Source organism: Anolis carolinensis, chromosome 2, assembly GCF_035594765.1.
Source record: "Anolis carolinensis isolate JA03-04 chromosome 2, rAnoCar3.1.pri, whole genome shotgun sequence".
NCBI classification, from domain to species: domain Eukaryota; kingdom Metazoa; phylum Chordata; class Lepidosauria; order Squamata; family Dactyloidae; genus Anolis; species Anolis carolinensis.
This window is the reverse complement of record NC_085842.1, coordinates 63,186,573-63,213,260: the sequence shown is the minus strand read 5'-3', so window position 1 is coordinate 63,213,260 and position 26,688 is coordinate 63,186,573. Positions and strand designations below refer to the sequence as shown.

General features: G+C 40.7%; 1 protein-coding gene across 6 annotated transcripts in view; it reads left to right on the top strand.

Moving 5' to 3' along the window:
• plxna1 (plexin A1) overlaps nucleotides 1–26,688 on the top strand; it is a 389,627-nt gene that overhangs the window by 340,078 nt on the left and 22,861 nt on the right. Inside the window, exons 24-29 of one of the 6 annotated variants that reach the window (XM_062969812.1) lie at nucleotides 14,832–14,978; nucleotides 15,937–16,096; nucleotides 18,377–18,528; nucleotides 20,487–20,583; nucleotides 21,169–21,341; nucleotides 26,075–26,244. In XM_062969812.1, the coding sequence (XP_062825882.1) occupies nucleotides 14,832–14,978; nucleotides 15,937–16,096; nucleotides 18,377–18,528; nucleotides 20,487–20,583; nucleotides 21,169–21,341; nucleotides 26,075–26,244 (899 nt within the window). Of the gene's footprint in view, nucleotides 1–14,831; nucleotides 14,979–15,936; nucleotides 16,097–18,376; nucleotides 18,589–20,486; nucleotides 20,584–21,150; nucleotides 21,342–26,074; nucleotides 26,245–26,688 lie in introns of all 6 variants that reach the window. The other 5 variants (XM_062969808.1, XM_062969807.1, XM_062969809.1 and 2 more) reach the window with 5 other exon arrangements.

Genomic DNA, 26,688 nt, shown 5'->3' with positions numbered 1-26,688 from the left:
CTATAATAATAATAAAATAATAATAAAAATTTATTTGTATCCCGCCTTATCTCCCCATGGGGACTCAGGGCGGTTTCCAACACAACCGGCAAACATTCAATGCCTATAAAAATGAAAACCATAAATATTTAAACAAAGAACAATACTAAACATTAAACACTAAATTAAAACAAGCAATTATATTAAATAACTAGCTGTGACCGGCCACGCGTTGCTGTGGCAAATTGTGGTGGTATTGGAAATAAAGTATTGAGTAATTGGCGGTAGTTAGTATATGGTATTTCCTAAAGCATGTGAATATACACTATTTCTGGTTGTTACTTGTTTTGTCTGTTGGAGGTAAGTATGAAGGCAGCAGTTTGCCAGAATGATTTGCATGTAATGGCCTTTAGCTTCAAAGCCTGCTCACCCGAAAGACCCCCCATTCCCCTCCCCATTGGCCCCATATTATTATTATTATTATTATTATTATTATTATTATTATTATTATTATTACTTTCTCCTCACCCCAAAGAACCCCCATTTCCCTTTTCCTCTCCACTGGCCCCCATTTCCACTCAGTCCAAGGACACCCCCATTTTTTTCTCACCCCCAAAGACTTCCCCCAATTTCTCCTCAGCGCCTCTGAATTGTTTTGCGGCCTTGGAGGCTTCACTCACGTAGATGATGTGACCATCCGCCCCCTTCGCTCCCCCCCCCCCCCCCGCCACTAGGGTTGTGAGCCTGGCAGTTTAGCAGGCCACTGTCAGGACCCTGGCGGCTGGGCACCAATAACCATACACAGAGGCCAGTCTCTATCTAATATCTTTATTAAAGAAATATATAAAATCAATAAAAACAAGTGAAGAATATAGTTCAGAAGCAGACCTTTCAAATGAGGTCAAATATAGTCGAAAAATGTATTGTCCAATAAATGATATTAGAGTTCAAAGTTTTAATCCACTTGACCGAAACACACACTTTGCCAAGCAATAGTGTGGGGAAATAACAGAGTCTTAGAGTCCAATGAGGCTTGACAACAAGGCTGGAAATAAACTTGATTCTTGGCTAGATCCGTGACTGGAGACAAGGCAAAACATGAAGCATGAAGCAGAGTCCGTGGTAAAACCGTGAGACAGGGCAAGGCTTGAAGCTTGATCCGGGAAGCAAGGAACTGGGATTACGAAGTCCACACACGATCTCTCTCCTCAAGCTGATCAATTGACTCCGCAAAGAATCCCTCACGCCAAACACGTATATTGGGTCTCGTTTTTCCGCCAACAGAACTCTTTCCCTAGAGAACGAGAAGCGAAACCCAACTCTGTCCAGATGCATGACTCCTTAGAATTTCCCAAGGGAAGCAGACCTAATCAGCCATTTGTTTGGCAGCGATTCTTAGACTTCTCAGATTAGCTTCCCTGACTCCCCTGTCTTTAGAATAAAATTTCTTCATGGGAAATGGAGGGGAGTACTGCCCAAGGGCTGGTTTACTGAATTCTTGAGGGCAAACATCAACATCCTGCAGGTGAAGAGACTCCAGTTCTTGTTGAACCGGCGAAACCCCCATGTTTTCGTCTTCATCTGGCACAATAGTACTAGGAACAGGACTACAAGGCCCATGAGTCATCACAGCCACCTTGCTCTCCAACTGAAACCTGAGGAGGTAGCGTGCGGTCTCCTGGCCTCTCCCCGGAGATCAAACCGCCACTTTCGTTGCCCTCTCTCTCTCCTTGAGCGGTCTCTCCTTCCGTCCCTCTTCCATGGCATGCAGTGCTCTGTGGAGGACGGAAGATGGGGGCGATGATGGTGGTGGCCGTGGAAACAGGCGAGTGAGCGCGCAAGCATGTAGGAGGGGGGAGTGTGAGGCTCGTGCGCTGTGTCTTGCTTCGCGCATCGCAGATGGTTTTTTTTGTGTTTTTTGGGCCATGGTTCTGACTTGGATGTTTGTTTTTGTTGTCGGAACCTAGCGGCAAGGATGGTGGGTTGTGTTGCCAAGTTTCGTGGTTCTGGGTTGTTTAGTTTCATTGTCTACTTTTAGGTAAAAATTCCAGAAGATATATATATATCTGCGCCGGGCTGTGGCGCAGCTGTTGAGCAGCTGCCTTAAATCACTCTGACCATGAGGTCATGAGTTCGAGGCCAGCCCGTGGCGGGGTGAGCACCCGTCAATTAAAAATAAAAAAAAAATAGCCCCTGCTCGTTGCTGACCTAGCAACCCGAAAGATAGTTACATCTATCAAGTAGGAGATAAGGTACCACTTATAAAGTGGGGAGGCAAGATTAACTAATTTACGACCTGGAATGAGGAAGTGCCGTCAGTGTGGATGATGAAGCAGCTGCTCCCCCCTGTGGCCAGAATCGAACATCCCCTCAGAAGAAGGTTAACTTGCCTCTGCGTGTGTCTCTCAGTCTCTGTTTGATGTGTTTATGGGCATTGAATGTTTGCCCTATGTGTGTTATAATGTGATCCGCCCTGAGTCCCCTTCGGGGTGAGAAGGGCGGAATATAAATACTGTAAATATATATATATATATATATATATATATATATATATATATATATATATACACACACACACACACACACACACACACACACACACACACACACACACACATACCATTAAAAGCCAGCCGAGGTAGAGTGCCATACCAGTTTCATTTCCATTCCGGTTAATCCGTGCTCTGGGATTTATCCCTCCTCCTCATTATATGCTTGGGAGCATAAAATGTTTTATGTTGTTTCTTAAAGGAGAGTAAGGAGGGGGCCATTTTGATCTCCTTGAGAAGGGCATTCCACAGGTGGGAGGGAATCACTGAGAAGGCCCCCTCTCTCGTTCCCACCAGCCGTGCTTGGGACGGGGGTGGGACCGAGAGCAGGACCTCATCAGCCAATCGAAGGGCCTGGACAGGCTTGTACAAGGAGATATGGTTTGTTTAGATAGTCTAGAAGCAGGTATGAGTCTCCTGTAACACAATGGTGCATTTGCTACATACCTTATTTTACTATGAAAACCTTTGAGCAACCACTGCTGGCTTTTTCTACTTCCAGTTGGTACCATGTTGAAATTGGCCCCCAATTCCACCAAAGTTGTCTTCTTTGCCATACAAGGAGTTCTTTTGGCCAATTGTTACTATGGTTTTAGTTCCCCATTACAATCACTTTTACTTCTTTGTATATTTTAGGCCCTTCAATATAAGAGAGAAATGTTTGTATCCAGCGGCAAAGGACAACTCTCTTAAATGGAATTTTAGAAGATTTGGGTAGATATCGGTAAAACAATGGGGCTCCTAATGGAGCATTGATTAAGGCAGTGATGTGTGTTACAGACTTTGAGGTAGAATAGCGGGAAGAAGAAGGAGTAGAAGACTTTGGGAACACATATGCAGCAATGCAGCAAGGTGACAAAGAAACAAGTTCTGCTGGTCAATTTTTCTATTATATTGAGCAGAATTTCCCTGAGTGACTTTAAGAGGATAAGGACTGCAGATGTTTGTGAATTGAGAAAATATAGTTGAAATGCTTGGAACAGGTTTTACAGTGAGTATCTTGCCAGCAGGGAAGCATATGTTTTCTCTCTCTCCAAGTTCTAGCAAATGTGCATGAAAATCATGCAGGTGCATGTTGAATTTCTGTGCACCCAGTTCTTTTTGCAAATGTGTATGAAAATATGACCTTGAAGGGATGTGACAGAGCTAGAGATGGAGTTTTTTTTTTAAAGATGTGACTTCATGGAGAAACACTTGTTTTCCCTCCAAAAATATAATTGGATATACAAATATGCAAATTTAATTTTTTTATCACCCTTTACAATGAGTTACCTAGGTGCTTAAAATGTGTTACATGGAATTAGGCATGCTCATAAAAATACCAAATTTGAATGTATTAAATTTTAAAATGTATATTATTCAGGAACTAATTTCTAGTATACTAACTTAATTCACATGCATGTCTGTTAATTTCTGTTTAAAACAGTGGGATAATGGAGCCAGAGATGATAAGGTCAGAGTGCACAAATTTCTTGATGTCATCTGCTAACCATCTTCAAACTTCCCTTTTTTTCTCTGAGTGTAGCTGCAGTTTAGCTTCCAAAAATTATGTAAATTATGGGGTGTAAATTATGTACCTAATTCACACCCCACCTTTCTCTCAGTAGAGGTCTCAAGGCAGTTTACAACAAATTAAAACAAAGTACAGCCTAGGAGGAGGCACCAAGAGTGCTATCTCTTGCAATGGTGTTGATACCGAGAGAAACCCCTCCCCTTTTGATCTTAAAACTAAGGCAGATTCATACAGGAAGACACAATTTTTCAGGTATTGAAAGTTTAAACTGTACGAGATGTTAAAAGTCATAACCAGCGATTAGAATTCTGCTTGGAAATGGACCTCTTATACAGTGAAGCTGCTTCAACAAGGGAATTATGTGTTCATTGAACCAGTAGCCAGACCATAGCATTTCTGACCTGCTAGATTTTACAAATATTTTCCAAAGGCAGTTACACATGAAATTCATTACAGTAATCTAACTAAGACGTAGTCAAGGCATATGTATCACCATAGGTATATCCATAATTGCTACACTAATTTTAGCTGTGCTAATGTGTTGCTGGGCACTGGCCACGCAAGCTCAAACTTGAGTCCAGGAGTACGCCTAAGTTGCAAACTTGAGATTTCAGGGAAAATAAGGCCTCATCCATGAGAAGCTGAATTCCTGTTTCCCAATCTGCCTTTCAACTGTCTGATCTGGTTTAAGCTTCAGTTTGTTTGCTCTCACCCAATCCTTTACAGACAGTAACAATATATCATTGAGAGCCATCTCTGTTGCTATTTGAAGGTGGCTTGGTCTTGAGTGGGCAATTAAGACTCCCTGTCTTTTACAAAAGACATTATCTTGATGGAAATGAAAGCTTCTGGAACTGTCTTGTAGGTATAGATCAACACAGCTGCCTGCATTTTTGGATTATCTTTAGCAACATAGTTGTCATTATGAGTGCCTGAACTTGTTACAAATAGAGATATAACCGTGCTGAACTCTAAGAAATGTGGCATCTCTTAGTTTATGCCAGGTTGCTGGAAGCAGAGAAAGCATTAAAAGTTCAGAACAAAAGAAACCATCAACATTATAGTAAAGCAAAGGAAGGTATTGTGTATTTTGAACTTTGTCCCTTCAGGAAACAGATTTCAGAAGAAAACCTGAGAAAGGCAGTAGAGAACCAAAAGCAGATTTCTCTTAATTGGGCTCGCCTTGTCAACAGATATCAGCAGTGTCTCCTTCTGCTGAGCCTTCGTTGGACTTCACGGGCTTCCAAAAATTGAAGGCGTGCCCAGATTGACAGAAGCCTTACATTTTCTCACATCTATTTCTTGAGTTGGTGCGTTTCCAAGCATAGCCTACATTCTTTCAAATATGGAGGAATCTAAAGCAGGCGAGAAGCAAGATGAATCATAGATGGTGACATGTAAGAGACGTGCCATGAGGGTGCAAATGAGACATATTTGGCTGAGTTTCAGACTGTATTCTTAGACCACAGATGAAGGCATTCCATGTTCTGCAAGGCTTAAAAGTTCTTTCTTAGTAGCAGGACCTATGTGCTTAGAATACTTTTGGAAGTGTAAAGGCCAGGTAATGATTTGTGAGCATTTATTTTCTCAAGCACTGTATTTAAAATTGACCAAAAGTTAGTTGATTCAGTTTTTATGAGAAAAAGCAAGAAAAACTGCTGGAGAAAAGGGAAGAAAAAGCAAAGAGGAGAGATTTCTCCGAAATGACTCTGGTTTCTGTCCCATCTTCATTTTCTCATTTTAGGCAGAGACTGCTTTTTCAAGGGAATAGTTTGTGGCCAAGGCAAAGAAAGGGAAAAAGGAGAGCATGTACTATTTACTCCACTCTCCCTGGTAACGGTTTCTAGGACTACCACTGACACGCAACACTGAGGATGCCCCAGATTAATCTTACATTTAGTTTGGTACACCTAATGGCTTGTCCATTTGCCCTCAGATTGGCAAGAATTGTTCCCATTGATGTACTCTATACAGGGACACACAGGATTAGTGACAGCTACACAGTAACATCGCAAGGCATGTGAAGGAAAAGAAAGCAACCCTGTCAATCATCTGTGTGGGAAATTACATATTGATTTAGCGCCACTGAAGGGTAAAAGCAGCGTGTTCTTCTTCTCTGGCCCTCTTCCTGCCCGGATATCTATTTTGGTAAAGGTGGAGACAGGCGGGCTTCATGGAATCGGCAGGGCCGGGCCATCGTATTTCTGTTGAGGCCTCAAGTGCCATTCATCAGCCTCCTAATGAGCCATCCCAGGGAAAGGGAGAGTGAAACAGATAAAGAGGAGCATTGAAAAATGCACAATATTAGGTGCCTGATGAGCTAAATCTCATCAATAAGACACCGTGAATGTTAGCTAGTTTGGCTCCCGCTGCCTCAGGCCTCCTCTCCACATATGCGCAGACACTCACATGCAAATGCCAACATTTGCAAATGCCAGTGTTTACACATTCCTCCACATCCTGCAGCTCCTTGTAATCCTTTAGAGGTTAAAGGAAAAACTCTTCTCAAGAGCACTTTGCCTGACAGTCTCTGTGCTTTTCAAAAAGCAGGATCGAAAACCAGATGACACGTCCATCCTGCCCAGATAACACCATTTAAAAAGCTATAGGCAGGAAGAACCAAAGAAGTACCACCTGTAAAGTCAATTAAAGGCATTTGTTTTCTTTGAGTTTAACGAAGTTGAGTTCCTAACCCTGCTGTTTGTAAAGAAGGTGAATAGGTCATTGATAAATCGTATATGAGACTACAGGTTAAAGCTTTAACATCTCAGTTTTAAAGGAAAGACCTTTCCTTGAAAAAGAAGAGACGGTATGGCTCAGATGGGTCAGACTCGGTATAAAGAAGCTTTGTGCGCCACCTAACTGATCTTTGCTATTGTACATCTGTAAAAGAAGTTACAGATGTGTAATAATCTGTGTAAAATATACTGTGGAGAGGAAGAAAGCTATTGAAAAGCTACGTTATAGAGGAACCGTGCCTACAGGGTTTGGAGGGGTCATCTCACCTTTATCCAATCCTCGTCCTGGACACTGCCAAAGAGAACAGCATGGCCTCTGAGCAGGGGTGGCTTATTTTTGTTCATCTTTTGGCTTTTCATCAAATTCTTTTCTATTAGGAACTGGGCTCAGAGCCATGAGTTCATTTCACAAAAGCTCATCCCAACTGACCGTGCAGTTGCTCATAATCATATGACATAAGAGCATCTTTCAGTCTATGTCCTTAAAAGATTGAACACAGACTTTTGATGACCCCAGGGAAAGTACTGTATCCTCATGCAGAGAGATTGTTAAAGAGCAGAGGGCTTTGTGACGTGTGCTGGTAAATTTCTCCCTGTTAGCTGTTAAAGTGCTCTTCTTATTTTGCAATCAGCACATAATCCCTGCTCCCCAACAGCTGTGGCAATGTTGTGTTAACAAAGCTCCTTGCCTGATGATGCCAACTCAACTTTTTTAATGGTCTTGGTCACTTTTGCATAGAGTTGCTTCCATATTCTAAGAGTTCAGAGTAGGCGTATGCTTGAAAAGAGAGAATATTTGGAATTCTAGCTATCTTGAGGTATAATTCACAGTAAAAGAACTATATTTAGTCTCAATGACGAAATCTCTCATCCACTTTTGTCCTTACAAGCTTATATAAATAATAATAAACTTTATTTATACTGCCACCATCTCCCCGAAAGGACTCAGGGCAGCTTACAAAGGCACTCCAGGGTGCACATATAACATACAGCAAGTAAAAAAAACAGTACATAAATATAAAACGAGTCACATGAAATTTTAACAACAGCCCCTGTCAACATAAAATCAAAATAATACAATTTAAAAACACCAGTAGATAAAACTAGCTGCCATCGATTCAGAAACTGCTAAATGTCAGCTTCGTATGGGCCCATTCAGCCTACTCAGAGCCAAAAGCCTGTTTGAACTTCCATGTTTTCAGGATGGAACAGAAGGATTGAAGGGTGGGGAAGAACCTACAGCCCAAAAAACCTAAAGCAATTCAAAGAATACACTGCTTTCTAAAAATGTTAATTGTTCCCCACCCCATTAGTGTTTCTTTGTATTGACTCTTTTATTTTTCAGTTATTGGTTGGGGGGGGGGGGGCAAAATACTGTTTGCTTACACTTGAAAATTACCAAGGCCCTGCCAATAGGACACTAGTCAGAAGGTGATAGCCTTTCTGTAGATATTGGACAACAAAGAGCTGGTCTTACACATACTTTAGCATAATGTTGATTTACTGAGTTTATCATTAGCTGCACTGAGATAGCTTGTTTCTTTATGGTAGAACACTGATATCTTGAAATGGCAGCCTGCTCTTTAGGACAACCATACCATTACAAAGAAATACTGAATCTCCTAATTTTTATAGGAAGTTTTTCTGCTATTGCATGAAGGTGACACTTGCCCAAAAATAACCCTATAGCTAAAAATTTGGGAGTTGGAGAGCAATTAGCAAATATAAAAGTAATTAACAATTTAATACCTTCCCAGAATTTTAAATAAACACAAAGCCTTCTGCTTCTTGTCTGTCTTATGAGACCAAACTTCTCTAGATTGAGAATGTTAAATGGCTTAATCTTTAGAGGTGATATTTTAGGTGCAATTGTCCACTTTCATCAGCACCTTCAAACAGCCCTGATGAAAGGTCAGATCCTCAGCCCCAAAGCGATGCTTGGCTTCTCAGCTGACTGCAAGTGGTAGAAAACTGCGCCAAGAGAGGAGATAACAAACGAGATGTGACCAAGGAGCCATCTCCAATTTATTCTCTGTCTGTGTTGCTTTTTGTGGCTGAATGGTTTGCAGCTAGCTTTTATAAGCAATCAGAAAGGCTTAACATTTTTGTTTCACCTGGAAGTGGAAGGGGAAATTGTATTGGGAAAGTCTTGCAAGCTCTAACATAATTGCCACGTGGTCCTGTTTAACATACGGTCATCATGTAGCATGTGCATTTGAGAAGACAAGACAGTTATTAATAAACGGCATAGCACCCACATTGGTTCCCTCAATCTCTCTCCCCCCCCCCCCAAGCAGACTTAATGAAGCCAAGTTTGCAAATGAAACATAATTTCAAAGACAGGCGTGTTGTCAGAAGGTCTAGGGATGATGTATGCCTGTTCCTACTCATTAGCAGCTGTCTCTTTAATTACTGCAGATGCTAACGAGATGCTAACAGCATATGGTGACAGAGAGAGCATGCACACTTTGCACCAAAGTAGGATTTGTTGTGATGGTCACCAGCAGGGAAAGAGGCCAGGAAGACTAAGCTCACTTGGGATTTTTGCATCTCCATCCTAGTTGAGGAGGAAATAATGCCTAAGACCATTGCTTCTCAAGCTATCTAATATGGTGGGATGAGCATCTCCCATGCCCCTCAAGTATTCCAAGGACCAGTACCATGTTTGTGCCCATTGCCTGCAGGTTGTTCCTTTCTTTCCTGCTAACTTTCCAGGCACCAGCAGTGCATGGTTTGTAGACTAGCACTGATCCATGGACCTCCATTTTGAGTACCACTGCCTTAAGCAACAGTGAAATATTTTGGGACTCATGTATTCTATGAAGCAGCATGATGCACTGATCAAAAAATTAAAGTCAATATCTGTCTCCAATGATAACTGTTTTCAGACTCATGCATTCATGGAATCACTCTTGTTTGTTTCAAAAGTATCGCTGGCATAACATCCTATTAATTTCTCTTCAATCTCACAAATAGTCCATTTTTATCACAAGCACTTGATTATAATAGCACTCTTTTTTGGGCTGCAGAGATTCTGACTCTTCTTTTTCTTTGCTGTTTTTTTTTTTCCTTTTCATGCATGCGTACACCACCACATCTCCTTTAAAAATACTCCCTTGGGCACTTTTGTTGGTTCTCTGAAAACTCTTCATAGTCAGACACCCAAACCATTCTTGGTCAGTGCAAGGATGCAATATGTATTTCTGTATTTCCTCCTGCTTCAGTCAGAACCATTGATCCCACCCTCTTCTTCAGCCTCGTAAGTGACCTAGAAACCTGCCTATAAGAGTCAAAAAGTTCTCTGAAACAAGTATTTCGGGGCCATGCAGAAATGTGAGAAGAGGGAAATAAAATACAATATCTGATACTGAATATGAAAATATGCTATTGATATGGAATTGCACCATTAAATCTTGGTCCATAATCCTTCCTTTTTTCTTCTTCTTTTTAATAGTTTTTATTGAATTTAAATTTTTTCATACAATAATTACTTTTATCACATAGCAGATATATAATGTATCATACAATACTTGCATCATTCTTTTATATCTACTGTTGATTTATATCTACTACATAGTTAACATTTGTCCATCTATATTTCTTCACCACTGTGTATCCCCCCCTCCCACCCCGAGCCACTTCTTATGCATTGCCTAAACAAAATCTCATTTCTTCCTGAGGCGGTAGCCCTCCATCCCTTTTCTGGAATCCTTTCTCAATAAATTTTCCCCATACATCCTCAAAATCATTTTTTTCCATATCCCTCTTTTAACTTTTAATTTGCATGTTAGCTTATCATTTATTGCCAATTTTCCTACTTCCTTATACCATTCTTCAGTTTGAACATTTATTTCTTTTCTCCAGTTCCTTGCGATAAGCAATCTTGCTATTGTCAATAAATGTGTTATTGTTTCTTTTTCTTTTTTATCCATCTTATTGTTATTATAAATTGATAATAATGCGATACCAGGGCTTCTTTCCAATTTGATGTTCATTATATCCTCTATCTCTTTAAATATTTTATACCAAAATTTCCTTACATATTTACAATGCCACCACAGATGTATATATTTTTCCACTTCCTGACAGCCTCTCCAGCGATTTTTTGGATGGTTTTTATTAATATTTGACATTTTTAATGGCGTTAAATACCATTTCCAAATTATCTTACAATAATGTTCTTTTAACTCTTATTGATAAATTTTTCAAGTGCCTTTGTTTCCAAATTGCGACCATTCCATTTCATTTATTTTCATCTCTAACTCCTCCTCCCATATTTCCTTAAGAGTGGTATTTTTTTCTCTCTCCTTCTTTTATTCCACCCAATATCCTACAGATTCTGCCAGTTACACCTTTCATTTATTTATAATCATCAGTATCTCTTCCATTTTGTATTATTTGTTCAAATTGGTTAGGTTCCTTCCCCTCTTAATTCTTATACCATTGGTCTAGCTGAACACCATGGAACCATGTCAATGTTATTTCCCCAAATTCCTCCTTTATTTTTTCCTTCTTCATTCCACTCTTAGTCCAGTTTTTGTCTAGGTTTTTTCCCCTTAATACTTTATCCATTTATATATATATATTGAGAACTTCCTTTCCATTATAACTGGAATTATTCTTGAACCCTCTGGTATTAACTTTTTCTTATATTTAATCCATATGTCTAATACATTCTTTAACATTGGGTTTCCAACTTCCCTAATTTCTTTTCTTGTGAAATCCTTAAAAAATATGTTCCGTATTTCTTCCTCTACTTTTTCGGAATCTATTTTTAACCAATCTATATCATCCTTGTTTATCATTCCTTCAATAACCAGTCTTAATCTATTAGCTTCATAATATTGTTTTATATTTGGGAGTGCTAATCCTCCTTCTTTTTGCGGTCTGTACCATAATTATTTGTTTATCCTGTTTCTCTTATTACCATTACAATAATTGTTTATCATTAGCTGCGATTTATCCAATTCTTTTTCTGTAATTTGGAGTGGTAGCATTCTGAATATAAAATTTATCCTTGGAAGTATTTTCATTTTTATTAATGCAATTTTCCCAAACCATGATAAATTTAAATGTTTACTAGCTGTGCCCGGCCACGCGTTGCTGTGGCTGATGGGAATCATTTGTTGACCAGTTGGAATAGCAGTGAATAGCCTTGCATTCTTAAAGTCTGGGTGTTTTCTCCTTATGTGAATCGTTGTTTGGTGAGGTGGAATACAATGGAATAGGTTTCCTGCTTGGAAGGCTGGGTACTTGCGTTGTAGGGAAATGGTTTTTTAGCCAATTTGAATGGCACTGAATAGCCTCGCTGTTTCAAAGACTGACTGCTTTCTACATAGGGGCATCCTTTCTTGGGCAGGCTGAATGAGATGAAGTAGCCTCATGGCTTGAAACCCTGAGGGTGTACTATGAAGGGGAAATCTTGCTCGCTTAGGCTGAACAGCACTGAATAGCCTTGCTGTTTGGAAGCCTGGTTGTTTCCTGCCTGGGGGAATCCTTTGTTGGGAGGTGTTAGCTGGCCCTGTTGGTTTCCTTTCTGGAATTCCCATTTTCAGAGTGTTGTTCTTTATGTAATGTCCTGATTTTAGAGATTATATTGTTGTTTCCTGCCTGGGGGAATCCTTTGTTGGGAGGTGTTAGCTGGCCCTGTTGGTTTCCTTTCTGGAATGCCCATTTTCAGAGTGTTTTCTTTATGTAATGTCCTGATTTTAGAGATGATATTGTTGCTTCCTGCCTGGGGGAATCCTTTGTTGGGAGGTGTTAGCTGGCCCAGTTGTTTCCTTTCTGGAATTGAGAGGCCTCCATCTAAAAAAAACCTAAACCCAAACATTGGGGCCTGGGGGCCTCCCTCCTTGGGGCCAGGGCGCTTCCCGGCCTTGAGCCGTTTATCTCCAAAAGAAAATAGTTCAAAGAAAGGAAACCTTGGTCCTTGCGGCCTCCCTCCGGCCTGGGGGGAGGCGGAGGTGGATCTTGGGGGGAAGGTTCGGGCTCCGGCTCTCTCGTGGCCCTGAGGCCTGCGGGGCACAGAGGAGGCTGCGGTGGTCTTCATGGGGAGGGGGGGCCTTTCTGGAAGCCCTCCCCCCCCCCGCCTTCGGCTCTGCAGGCCTCCACATCCCAAAAAAAGAAAAAAAGAAAAGAAATCTTTGGGCCTCGCAGCCTCGCGAGGCTGAGGTGGGTCGGGGGGGGGCTCCCTCCGGCCTGTGGCGCATGGAGGAGGTGGCACTGGGGGGGGGGGTTGTTCCACGCCTGCTAGGGCCCTGCTGCGGCCTGAGAATGTTTACTCCGCGGCCCAACCGCGTGGAGGCCCCTCCTCCTCCGACCACCATGGGGCCTTCCAGCCAGGCTGACGGCTGGGGGTTTAAGGTCCCATGGAGGTTTTGGACGGGATTTTTTATTGTATCAACCTAGAGGCGTGGATGATGGGCTGTGTTGTCCAATTTCAAGGTTGGGGGCCCGTAGTTTAGTTGTTTTGCTCGGTGCCGCGATGCCATCACTCTTTTATATATATAGATATTCTAATAATTGCTTTTTAACCTTATCCCTGAACGCTATAATATTTTCCTTTTCCATTTCTTTTAAATCCTTGGTTATAATTATTCCCAAATATTTTAATTTATTCTTAATTCTTATTCCCATCTTGCTCTGTTCTATAAAATCATTTTCTTCTTTTTTTTGTGTAATTCAATAGCATCATTTCTGATTTATTCCAATTTATTTGTAAACCTGTTGTCCTTCCAAATGTCTCTAAATAATAGGTCCTTCCTATTTTTAAAACAACAAGCTACAACAATGAGTGTGAGATTCAAATATTGCAAATCGGGAGATATTTCTGAAAAATTATGGGTAAATAGTAGAGTAAGGCCCGGTATTTGTTTCATATGTTTCATTTGTGCTTTTGTACCATTCATTCATATTGCACGGTACAGCTGACCCCCCCCCCCCCCCCACACACACACACACAGATGAAGCAATGAAACAAAAATGAAAGCAGCACAAAACCGTTTGCTTTGCTGCTGTTCATTCCACCTGGCGCTCCCTGGGAGCTCATTGTGGGTGCGTCTGCCGGCTGCACTTGTTTCCTTTTGCCTTCCTCAGTGCCAGCCTTGTTCTTTAACCTCAGGTCTCCTCTGCATATTGAGAGGAAAACCTCTCAGAATCAGTGGTATCTTAAGTCCAGTCTTTAAGCTCAGTTTTCCTCTGCATATCGAGAGGGAGGCCTCTCAGAATCAGTGGTACCTTAAGTCCTCCCTTTAACCTCAGTTCTCCTCTGCAGATTGAGAGTAAAACATCTCAGAATCATTGGTATCTTAAGCCCTTAGGTTAGTGGGCGGGACCAGCGGGAAAAGAGGGAATATTTTAAAGATTATATTTATAGAAAGAAAAAAAGCCCTACAATTTGGGGGTTACTCAATTGTAAGTTGTAAGAGTTGGAAAGCTAAAGTGGTAGATATGCCTTCCACGTGTGAGGATTTTTGCCCCTCTAGCCCTAAAACTGAGCGGAAGGGGAGCCTGGGCAGCCCACCCATTGCTGCCAATGGGACGAATGCATTTGTATATTTGGATGGTGAAACGAAAGAGCTCATTCAGATTTTGGAAGCAGTGGATGGACACGGAAATGGGGTCATACGAATGGAACAAACAGAAAGGGGTAGCAATTTTGTACAAATGCGCAAGACTATTAAATAGTACAATAATACAAGAGACATGTGTTCATCTAAAGAAAAGAATACTGCATTAAAACAAATGGCACAACTTGCAGGGGCATTACAGACCTTAACCACTGGCCACATCTCAGTCGTATAATTGTAGTGGTCACTTCAATATATGCCTTTGAAACATGGTCTTTTCCAGTGGATTTGGGGGGGGATGCATTATTGCTATAGCATGGGAATGATGCCTAATGAAACTGGCCTCTGATGCAACTTTAATTCTAAAATATAAAAAATAGCAAATTCTGCCCATTTCATTTAGGTATCACAATATTCTCTTGGAGCTGATAGATATTTTATCTAATGCCTTTTCATCCTTCCCTCCTTTTCTTATTCTGTTTAGGAATGTGCAGGCGAACCTCTGTTCATGCTATACTGTGCCATCAAACAGCAGATGGAGAAGGGACCTATTGACGCCATCACTGGAGAGGCCCGATACTCCTTAAGTGAAGATAAGCTCATCCGTCAACAAATTGACTACAAAATGTTGGTTAGTAAAAGAAAGAGCCAGGATCCTGCTAGCTGGAGATATTTTAGACAGATGGTAGTCTCCCACCAGAGTGGAAAAAGAGGGAAGAAAGAGGTCATATAGCAAGAGACAAAAGATGTTGGGTTTTTTTGGTAGGTGTGTGTGTGTGGGTGGGTGGGGGGTAATGTAACAGTATCTGAACTACTCCCCCACCCAATCTTGGCCTGGAAAAAAAACTGATAAAACACTGCGCCTTTATTGTCATTCTCTTCATAATCTGTGAGAAAAGGCCCTGCTATATTCCATTTCTTATGCATAACTAATAAGAAGCATTCAAACCTGGAGTTCTTATCAAAATATATTCAGTCATGACAAATCAAGTGGAAGTTTAGACTTACAGATAGAGTATAAACATTGATCACTGGATGTTGGAGTGAACAACCAAATAGATAAAAGGTTCTTCTTCTCTTAGCACATAATTAAACTAGGAAATGTACTTCCACGTGTCACCAAAAACAGGCATTAAAGAGGATGTGACAGACTCATCAGATAAAGTACTAGTTAGAAGTGTTCAGGTACTGCCCCCAGTGTCAGAGACTGGATGCCTCTGCTGTTAAGGAAGAACCACAGACGGTCATTATGTCTTTGTAGATGCATCTGTTTATCTATTGCAAACTAGGCCAGCTGCTCTCCTGATCCATCATGGTTCCTCTTACATTACATTGTGCTCTGCCTAAATATATTGTAGGACATGTGACTAGTATTGTTGGATATCAAGTACTGGACTAAATGGCAATTTTTGTGGTTGAGTGTGATGGTTTTTAGAAAGGTTGGAACAATGGCCCATTGAGCCTTTTCCTTTATTGTTTGATAGCAGCTCTTTCTCTTGTCTATTTCCCTTTATACCTCCCTGCTGCCCAACTAAAGTGTAATCAACACATCCTTTACACTAATATATTTACCTCTTCCTTTCATGCAGACACTGAACTGTGTGAACCCTGAAAATGAAAATGCTCCTGAGATCCCAGTGAAGGTTCTGAATTGTGACACCATTACACAAGTGAAGGAAAAACTTCTGGATGCAGTGTACAAAGGAGTGCCATACTCCCAGCGACCCAAAGCAGGAGACATGGATCTGGGTGAGCTGCAAAGCCATAGCTGTTACCCCAGCAGTCAGTGTAGGCTAAACATTGCATTCACACAGCTAATTCATATTATGCTTGTACTTACAGAGGGATAACTTTATTGCAGCAAAAAGAATAAACACTGGAACTTTAAAAATGTTTATGTGGGATAAACTTTCATGGATTAGAAGCACTACATCAGACACTGTCAGCTGTAAAAGCTTATGCAACAAGAAATAACTTGATTTCTAAGGTGCCACAATGCTCTTCGTTGTTTCTCACTAGATGAGTATGTCATGTAAGCAGAAGAATAATTTACTTCCCTGTGCTAAAGAGACAATTTCCAAAGTGTCTGGAAGGTGACGGTAGTTTTAGACTACCAGCTATGTTATGACTGTAGTCCTCTCATTGGGCGAAAAATGTTATATCAGTCTGCTTAATATGTGGCATTCAATTTGGATCACTTATTTAGCATGGTCAGTCCAAAAATTAAATTTCCAAGTTGTATTATAAATCAGTATGTGTACACACACACACACACACACATACACACACACACACACACACACATATACAGACACATAAGAACAGTTAACTGGGCAGTAGTGTGATACAACCAAGTTATGTCTTCTCTGGTCTGAAATAGAGAGAGACATCTGGCAATTCCACTCTTCTGTTAGTGGACTGTTGGTAAGAGCACAGTTTAATCTTAAGAAGTGCACAGTATACTCGCCAGCAAATTGTGTATAGAATTGTGACACTCTGTAGGGCTTTCAAAGATCAAACTATACATCAGGGATGGGAATCATGTGGATATACATTTAATATACTAATTAGTTTAAGCCTATTATTTCCCAGTCAAACATGGGGCAGACTTTGCTATCTGAAGCTTATCTGCCTGCTGTTATGCTTAGTCAGGGCCTTTGCCATCTGCTTGAGAAACAGGTAAATCTGTGTAGGCATGATGGGTCCAGCTTGAGTCTGTGTAACTAGGCTGCCACCGTCACATGGGAGGAGGAAATCATGTTATTCTCCAGATGTTGGGGAATGGGCTGCTAGTCACTGCAGTTCACCAGCATCTGGAGGGCTGCATAATTTTCACACACACACTTTATGTGATGGTGGCTATCTGCTTAAATGCACCAGAGCTGGGTCTGTTATACCCAGATTCGCCCATTTCTCATATATATAAAGTTGTTTTTCTAGCAAATTTCTAACATCCTTACCAAGGATATCAGTAGACAGATAAGGTTCAGATGACCAATTTTGCCCCATGTTTGCATGGGACAAAGATAGGTTTAAACTAATGAATATGTTAAATGCATGCAAGCAAAACTATGATTTCCTTCCAAATAAAATGTTCTTATGAACATGTACTTGTTAGCAAGACTGAGCTGTGAACCAAAAAGTGGGACCTGGCTGCAGCGTTCAAAAGTACAGAATGACACACTAACAGCTTTCAGATCATAGGATATTACAACTTGCATGCTCAGCCATTAATACTCCTTCACAGAATGTATGAGGGACAAAGATTCAGTTCTGTATCTTATCTCTTAATCGTTTGCATTCTGCATTTTGTAAAGACATGTAACAATACCTCATATAAGAGACCTGTAATCTCTAATTTAAAATTTCTTGTGAATATGATGAATTGTGTCAAAAGTTCAGGAGGCAACCCTTTATGCTCAGAGACAATGGTCTTCAGTGGTCACTGAAGATAAGAGATACACAAGTTAAAAACTACAATGAATTTGATCTGAGGGTATTCCTGTAGTTTTATGATTCACTGATCAGTCCGAGCAAATGAATAGTGCTGCCCCAAGAATGCGGATGTCCCAGGTTTTCAAAGCAGACAGCTCATCTGTGTTATATCCTATGTTATATTTCCTGTTCAGTTAGGACTCCACATTTGTGGATTTGACTTTTGTAGATTTCATTATTCATTGATTTAATTTAAATGTTTTATCTAGGGATCTCTAGGTCTCTTCTAGCATGACTATATGATCAGTTTCTGGTGGAACTTAACCATAAAGTCATACTGAAGGTACTAGTTATCCCTAGAAAGATGTTCTCGCAGGTTAAGAAAAAAGGACAGTTTTAATTAGCATTTTTTCACTTTTATGGGGGTCTTGTGCTGCCTAAACTTAGTGAATTTGTTGTTGTAAGTTGTTGTTAGCTCCAGCAGCTGATAAAACACAAATGAAGGTTTAAAATGGGGTGTGGCTTTTAAAACCTGTTTGTGCCATACAGCATTCACATGCTCTCCATGCCTTTCATTCTGTGATCTGTCCAAAGTGAGCACGATCCCCAGTGACCCCATGCCCTTCTCTTCCATCGGTGCAGAGTGGCGGCAGGGCAGGATGGCTCGGATAATACTGCAAGATGAAGATGTAACCACAAAGATCGACAATGACTGGAAAAGGCTCAACACCTTAGCCCATTACCAGGTGTGGTTGTCCACTGAATTTAGCCATAGAGGTATGGCAGAAGAAAGCAGACGACTGAGTGTAAGGTTCACTCAGCATAGATGCTTCATTTGTGGAGAAATGGGTGTAGTGGGTTGTGCTTGTCAATGATTTTCGTGTTGCTTTGAAGCAGGGTGGGGTGGGGGCAGATTGGTATATTTAAGTATATTTAAGTTAGAGAAAGTGCCAAGATCTGAAAGGCCAAATTATATATCTTGAAACAGCTGGTTAAAAAATTAAAGCTTTGAACTCTCAGGTTTGATCAAAGAAGCAAGTAAATGTAATGGCAGTGGAAGAGGCTTCAATGCTCGCTTTCTCTCTTGCTTTCCTTGATAGATCATTTGGCCTAGAAAGAAGAAAGACTTGCTCTTATGATTATGTTTTGCATCTGTGCTCTCTCTAGGCAGATGGTGTGAGAGGATGGAGTATGACCTCCCTCAGTAGGCAGCTCAAGCAGTTTGATTAAATTCTTGGTCTTTCAGAGGGAAAAGCCACTTTTATCTATTGAAGTAGTCTTTCACAAAGATCTGTTCTTGGAAGAATATGGGTCCGTTCTCATATCCATCACTGGAGAAATTCATAAGACTCTGTGGGTGCATATTGGAGATTACTAAATGTAGATTAATGATTTATCAATACAGCTTAATTATACTTCTCTAAATCACATTGTGTCGTGCATTTCCATTAGAAGCTGACAAAGGGCCACAATTCAGAGCAGTGCTAGTTGTTATAAGGATAGAACTCCTGGAGATGATTATCACAAAATCATTGTGAAGTGAAACAAAGTGGTGTTAGAGCTTCACCTAGAACTCTTTGTGGAGGAAGGGCTTTTCTACCTTTAAAGTGACTAGGTTAGACTTTGAAAAAGGTTATGTGGGCCAGTGTGTCTGGCTGCTGTTTATCTTCCTCTTGACAGTAGGACACAGCCACATGCTTCTTCTTTACGGAGACCAGCAGAGGCATATGGAAACTTCCCCCATTCACTTTCAGCCATGATTAGCAATGGAGGACTGTCCCCAAAGGGTTTCCATTTACATTTTATCCTTTTTATGCCCATGCCCACCAGAGACCCTGTATAAACCTGTCATTCCTTCTGCAGTTTCCAAAACCCAATTAGGCTTTTAGGAGGCATAGTTATCAAGGTAAAAAAAAGATACTTTCAGAATCAGATAAATGAGAATTTATTGCACAGAAAGCCAGGCTGAACAATCCTGCTGTCATCAAAATATTATCTGAAAATAAATTCTTGAGAGGGTTGCCTTCTGCCATTTAGGTCAGAGGTTCCTCACCTGTGATCCATAGACCACAAGTGGCCCCCAAGAGCTAAAATATGGCCCGCTGCCTCACTGGTTTCATGAAACCCTCTTATAGAGCTGAAGCAATGGGGATGTCGGGAGGGGAGAGGCTGACTACCCACGAAAGGCGCGACAACAAGCCTCCTGACTGCTGCTTCTCCTCCTTTGCAAAAGGCTTAGAAAAGTGTCTCTCTCATGGATGAAGTCTTAGAGAATCTTACAACATTCCCTAAAAAATTTTTATCCAGAAACTACTCTCCCCCTCCCCCCCCCATTAGTATAAAATACTAATGCAAAAGCAAAAACAGAAAATCTTTTATTTTATTCAGGGAGGAGGAAAAAAGAGAAAAAAGCTCTATCAAAATTTGGGTTTAATTGGCCTGAAATTGGCCCAACCAGTGTAAATACTATTTCATGATGGAGATGAATAGAAATGTTGACTCAGAATCTTAATTGCTCTTCTTGAGCTTGTGCATTGTCCCCGAGACCCAGCATGGTCCATTTTGATCAGATTTTTTAGGCAGCTATAGGAACTCATTGGGCAGGCAACATGATCTACTGTTACATATTACCTTAGTTTGGGGAGCAGTATTGTTTGGATACATTCAGGAGAGTGTCACACCAGTCTTAATTTTGGTTCTCTAGGTAACAGATGGTTCCTCAGTAGCACTTGTGCCCAAGCAGAATTCGGCCTACAACATTTCTAACTCCTCCACCTTCACCAAATCACTCAGCAGATACGGTGAGTAACTGAGAAAACATTATTGCTTGTTTATTATTAGGCATTCAGGAATAGTCTGGGGAATTAGAATCCGAGTAAGCAAAGGCTGATCAGATTGGTGGATTGCGTCTCAATCAAGAAATAAAAGTGGAATGGTGATGACGATGATGATAAAAAAGAAGAATATGCTGTTATAGCTAATGGGGCTTTTAAAACTGATGAAGCAGCTTACCTGCTCTCTCCTTTTCTTTCTGTTTTGCTATTTTCACATGCTCAGTAAGAAATTCTAGAAACAGCTGCTGTTTATGTTGCCTAATGTAAGCAGACAAGCAAACCCTTTCACTTTTTTTCAAACTGGCCTATTCCAGTTTTTTAAAAATGTTTGGCCTTTTTTGATGAAATCTCTTGTTTGTCCACTTTCCCACTTGGAATAGTGTTGTAGCCAGGGTAGCCCCATATGTATGTCATATACTCTCAGTGATGCAGCAGGCCATGCTGCAAGCTAAGTGCGATGGAGGGAGGACAGCTGAGGCTGAGAGTCAGAGAAGGAGGGAGAGGCGGCTCCCATTGCATGTGGTTTCCTCACAGAGAGTATGCTCCGGACAGCCAGCAGCCCCGACAGCCTCCGTTCTCGGACCCCAATGATCACTCCTGACCTGGAAAGTGGCACCAAGCTGTGGCATCTGGTGAAGAATCATGATCATATGGACCAGCGTGAAGGTGACCGTGGTAGCAAGATGGTCTCAGAAATCTACTTGACCCGCCTGCTAGCTACCAAGGTAAATAAGAATAGAAAGAAGGCCTGCTGAACACATTCTGAGGCATAGATTGTCAAATCAAACCAAATTTGGGGGACCTTCTGACTCTTCTAGTTCCTAGGAAAATGTACTTTGTATATAGGTGTGTGTATTTAGAGTTTAAATTATATCAAATACTATTTGTTTATAAAACAAACAAGCCACCCTGTCTTTCTCTTGTGGCTTAATCATTGGTTAAAAAAATCCTTCTATTACTAGGGAGAACTCATGACATTTTATGAGATCCTTTGGTTGCTCAGCTGTTTAAGACAAAAATCCCATCCTCTCTAACCACTGGTCACATAGATGGGATTCTTAATCCAGTTTCTGAAACGGCCTTGTTTTATGGCAACTGAAACATCTTACAAAAATACTGATAATCCTATTCAGTACCAAAATACCTTTGAAAATTCCAACTTGGGTTGCTTGGTGGTTGAGCTTGTCCTGCTGCCTATCAGTGGTGGCCTGAATACTCTCCTTTCATCTCTTCACCTACTTCTAACTAAGCATTTCAGGTCCCAGTTACGTCTGGTTTTTCTTTTAAAGCTACGAAGATTGGCTTTGCATTCTAGCTGTTGACGAAGCAGAATTGAATCCCAGCCTCCAGTTGCTGCAATCACTGATTTCCCCTGTGCTCTGTTCATACGCTTGATAGACGCCCTCATTTTACCAGTCCTCTGCATCAGCAAAAGCCGGGGAGGCAAGGGAGCATTAAAAGTCCATTGGCTTAGGACACAATACTGAGCAACTCACATTACGTAATTGCTACACTAGTTTCTCATGTAAATCAAATGGTCAATAATATAAGATTTGTACAAAAACAAACAAAAGTAATACTGCCAAATCTTAGGAATGAAAAGCCCCACACTGATTGCTATTACTAGCATGCAAGTGAGACAGCTGGAATCTCTCTCCTGCTTTATTTCCAAGCCAAATAATAAATTGTAGTAATCTGCCAAAGGTATTAATTCTCTCCCTGGTACTTGGCTGCTCTTTTACTGTTGCTCAACTCAGTACATATTTAGCACAAACCAGGGAACTACAAATACATTATTACATTCACCAGTCAGGGAAAAGAAGTGCTTACCTCGGGTTCCTTTGGAGGGTTATTGACAGTATAAACAATTTTATTTATTTATACAGAGATTGAGCACGCAAGAGGCAAACACCTTAGACCAGGGGTCCCCAAACTAAGGCCCGGGGGCCGGATACAGCCCATCGAAGCCATTTATCCGGCCCCCATGGCACAAGGGCAGAAGGGGGTTGGGCTAAATGACCCAAGGTGTCTCTTCTTCTCTTAAAACCCATCATTATTATTATTATTATTATTATTATTATTATTATTATTATTATTATTATTTGAAACACAAGATGAGTCCACAGCAGACACTCTGCTGGCTGTTGTATTGGATCATACATCGGACACTTCCCAAGTGTCTAGGGCTGTGTGATGTATCGGCGAATAATGCGTGCAGATCCCAGTAAGGTGGCCTTCTGCAGCTGGCAGATGGTAATTTTGTTAGCGCTGATTGTGTTTAAGTGCAGGTCAATGTCTTTAGGCACTGCACCCAGTGTGCCGATCACCACTGGGACCACCTTGATGGCTTGTGCCAGAGTCTTTGTAATTCAATCTTTAAATCCTCATATCGTGTCAGCTTTTCCAGTTGTTTCTCCTCAATCCTTCTGTCACCTAGGATTGCAACATCGACAGTCCATACTTTGTTTTTTAACACGATTGTGAGGTCAGGAGTATTGTGTTCCAAAACCCTGTATTATTATTATTATTATTATTATTATTATTATTATTATTATTATTATTATTATTATTATTAACATTGAGGCTGGGTGGCCACCTGTCAGGGATGCTTTGCTTGTGCTTTCGGTGCACAAAGGCAGAAGGGGATTGGACTCAATGGCCCAAAGGGTCTCTGCCAACCCTCTTTTTATTATTATTATTGTTGTTATTATTATTAATAATAATTATTGCTCGGTGGCCAACTATAGTCCGGCCCTCCAATGGTCCGAAGGATCGTGAACTGGCCCCCTGTTTAAAAAGTTTGGGGACCCCTGCCTTAAACATTCCATCAGTAGGCCAGAGCCAGGTGCTTCCTAGTGGACCAAGTGGTTTACAAATTGGGAAGAGGGAAGGTATCTTTTTCCCTAGCATTCCCTAGTCATTCAGAAGACTGGCTGTTGAGAGCAATCAGCCAATCTCCCCAACAGAAAAAGGTACATGACAGCTTTACAGGGACTATTAAGACAGGTTCCAGCTTTAGAAACTCTCTTCTACCCCCAATGAATTTCGTATTTCAGTAGGTGAATTTTACACGGGATGACAAATGACAGTACAATGTTTCCGAGTGAAGATTCAAACCCTTCAGCATGCCAAGCATGGAATTCATTTATAGAAAGACAATTTTGTTTTTAACACAAGCATTGAACTAGAAATATAAAAAAGTCAAGATTATTCTTTCATCTTTTCATACCTGTAAAGCAGAAATATTTCCCCATCACATGTGGATTAACTTGAAAATCTATATATGACTGATTTGGAAATGAGCCTCCTAAATAGGGGATTCTTAACTCTTTTTTTTTGTTCCACGAACCACTTTACCAGTCAGATGAACACCATGGACTCCTTCTCTGAATGTAGTGGCAGTTAGTTTTATTACACTCGATGGCAGATTGTTCACAACAAGACTATGATCATGTGTGATCTAGTATTGGTCTAAAAACTACCATAATTTCAAAGTATGGATGATTGTAAGCAATTTTTCAAGATTTGCAACAACTATAAGGTGAGACGAAATGAATACGACTGTAATTTACTGCATGCATTTATAAGTGAAAGGAATGGCAGATTTCAATTAGCAGTCAGAGGAAATAACAAGAAGAATCCACTGGGAGAGATCATCCATAGGCATGGGGCGAGGTGTTATCAATATGCTCTGATGATACCCAAATATATTTTGCCATTCCTTCAAAAACAGCTTCAGCTAAGGATAGCGTGTCTCCTCTGAATGAATGCCTGGAGGAGGTAAAGGGCTGGATGAGGAAAAACAAATTGAAACTGAACCCAGAGAAAACAGGTGCTTCCCATCAAGGATCCTAATCTGGGGATGTAGATGTGTCACCCAGTTCTGGATGGGGTTACACTTTCCCTGAAAGACTGTGTTCGTAGCTTGGGAGTGTTCCTGGAGCTGTCTCTCCAAATGTCAGCCCAGGTCGATGCCTTGGTCAGGAGTGCTTGATATCAGCTTTGGCTGATACTCCAGCTACACCCCTTCCTAGATTTGGAGGACCTGAAGATGGTAGTGCATGCACTGGTAACCCCAAGGTTGGACTTCTGCAATGCACTTTACATTGGGCTACCTTTGCACCACGTTCGGAAACTCAATCTGGTTCAAAATATGGCAGCCAGATTGATTACAGGAACATCTTGGAGTGAGCATAGTACACCTATCCTAGTCACACAACTAGCTGCCAATTAGTTTCCAGGCAAAGTACAAAGTATTGGTTTTGACCTTTAAAGCCCTACAAGGTTTGGGTTCAGGTTACCTAAAAGCTCACCTTCTCCCATAGAATCCACCCTGCACACTGAGGTCCTCTGGAGGGCATCTGCTCCAGCCTGCCAGAACTCAGTTAGCAACCACCACCCAGAGGACCTTTTCATTGGGCACCCCAAGACCGTTGAATGACCTGCTGGAAAAGTTCTGACAGTTAGATCTGTCAGAATTTAAATGCTGTCAGAATTTAAAAACCATGAAAAGGCCTATCTCTTCCAGCAGGCCTACTCAGCCAGTCTTTAAGCATGAATTTTAAATCTGTCTCCTTTGTTTAATCTCTGTTTTGTATATTTTAAAATGGATTTTATAGAAATAGGTTTTAATATGTAGCTTTTATAGAAATACATTTTAATATATTTATTTGTAGTATTTTTACAATATTTATGTATTTAATTATTCTGTAACCTACCTCAAGCTATGAGTTGAGGTGGGTAATTAATAAAATAATAATAATAATAATAATAATAATAATAATAATAATAATAATAATATAAAGATTTTTTTCAATTCAAGCTCATAGATCTCTGAAATCTTTACATTGATTGTCAAGCCTAATTAAGAACCTCTGTCCAAAACGGACAGATGTAAGGAGGCTAATTCTTTTTATCATAACACATTCAGGTGTATCCATAGCAGGATAATTGAATGCTATGGGAATTGGCTACTGCTTAAACTATTTTGGGGTTGTTTGGGGTGATATTCTGCATTTTGAGTTAAACACACATGCTATAGTTTCCAGATTCCTTGTGGTTAAGCTTTCAAGCTTCAGTCCTAGCAACAGAATAGTGCAGATGGATGACCTAGAGAAAGCCCATGTACAGTGACTTAAATTTCACTGTGAAGTTAAAAAAAAAAAAAAAAGAGGCCCGTGGCAGGTGTCATCTTTCTTGCATTGTCTACTTATAGAATTTCTGGATATTGAGTCCTCTTCATGATACAGTATGGGATGCCTTGCATAAAGGCCTGTTTGTCCCTTTTTCTTCTACCAGTGACACATCAATTCCTTCTTTCATTACATAATATTTCTGCTTATAACATCAGCTTATCCCTTATAAGCAGATGATAAATCTATTTCATTGCTGTTATTTCACCCATACACTGCAATATATTTAGCATTGTTGTGAAAATATTCTCATTTTTTCCATTTAGGGGACCTTGCAGAAGTTTGTTGATGACCTGTTTGAGACCATTTTCAGCACAGCACATCGAGGGAGTGCCTTGCCTCTGGCCATCAAGTACATGTTTGACTTCCTGGATGAACAAGCTGATAAGCACCAGATCAATGACTACGATGTCAGGCACACTTGGAAGAGTAATTGGTAAGAAAGAGATCTGTGATCAATGGTACACCATATGCTTTGCATGCAAAAGATCCAAGCTTTAACCAGAACTGAGAGAGATGATGCCAGTTACTGTAGAAAATCATAAAGTAGATGGACTAATGGTCTAAGTTGGTTTAAGACAGCTTTGCATGCAGCTTATGGACAAGGAATAAGAACTGGATCTCAGGCATCAGGAAGACATTACTATAAAGGAGATATTTCAGTCAGCTTTATCCTAGCTAGCAGATGGCTTCAGAAATCGTCCTACAGGAAATCTAAAATCACACTCTTCCTTTTTCAGAAGATGGATCAAATGTTAAAAATGGCCTTAATGAGACAGAAAACTAAAGTGCATAATGTGCTCATGCTTCACTGTTGCACAGGGAAGGTGAAACATGAAATGTGCATGAATTATACCAGGCATTTTGGGCAATTTTTTTT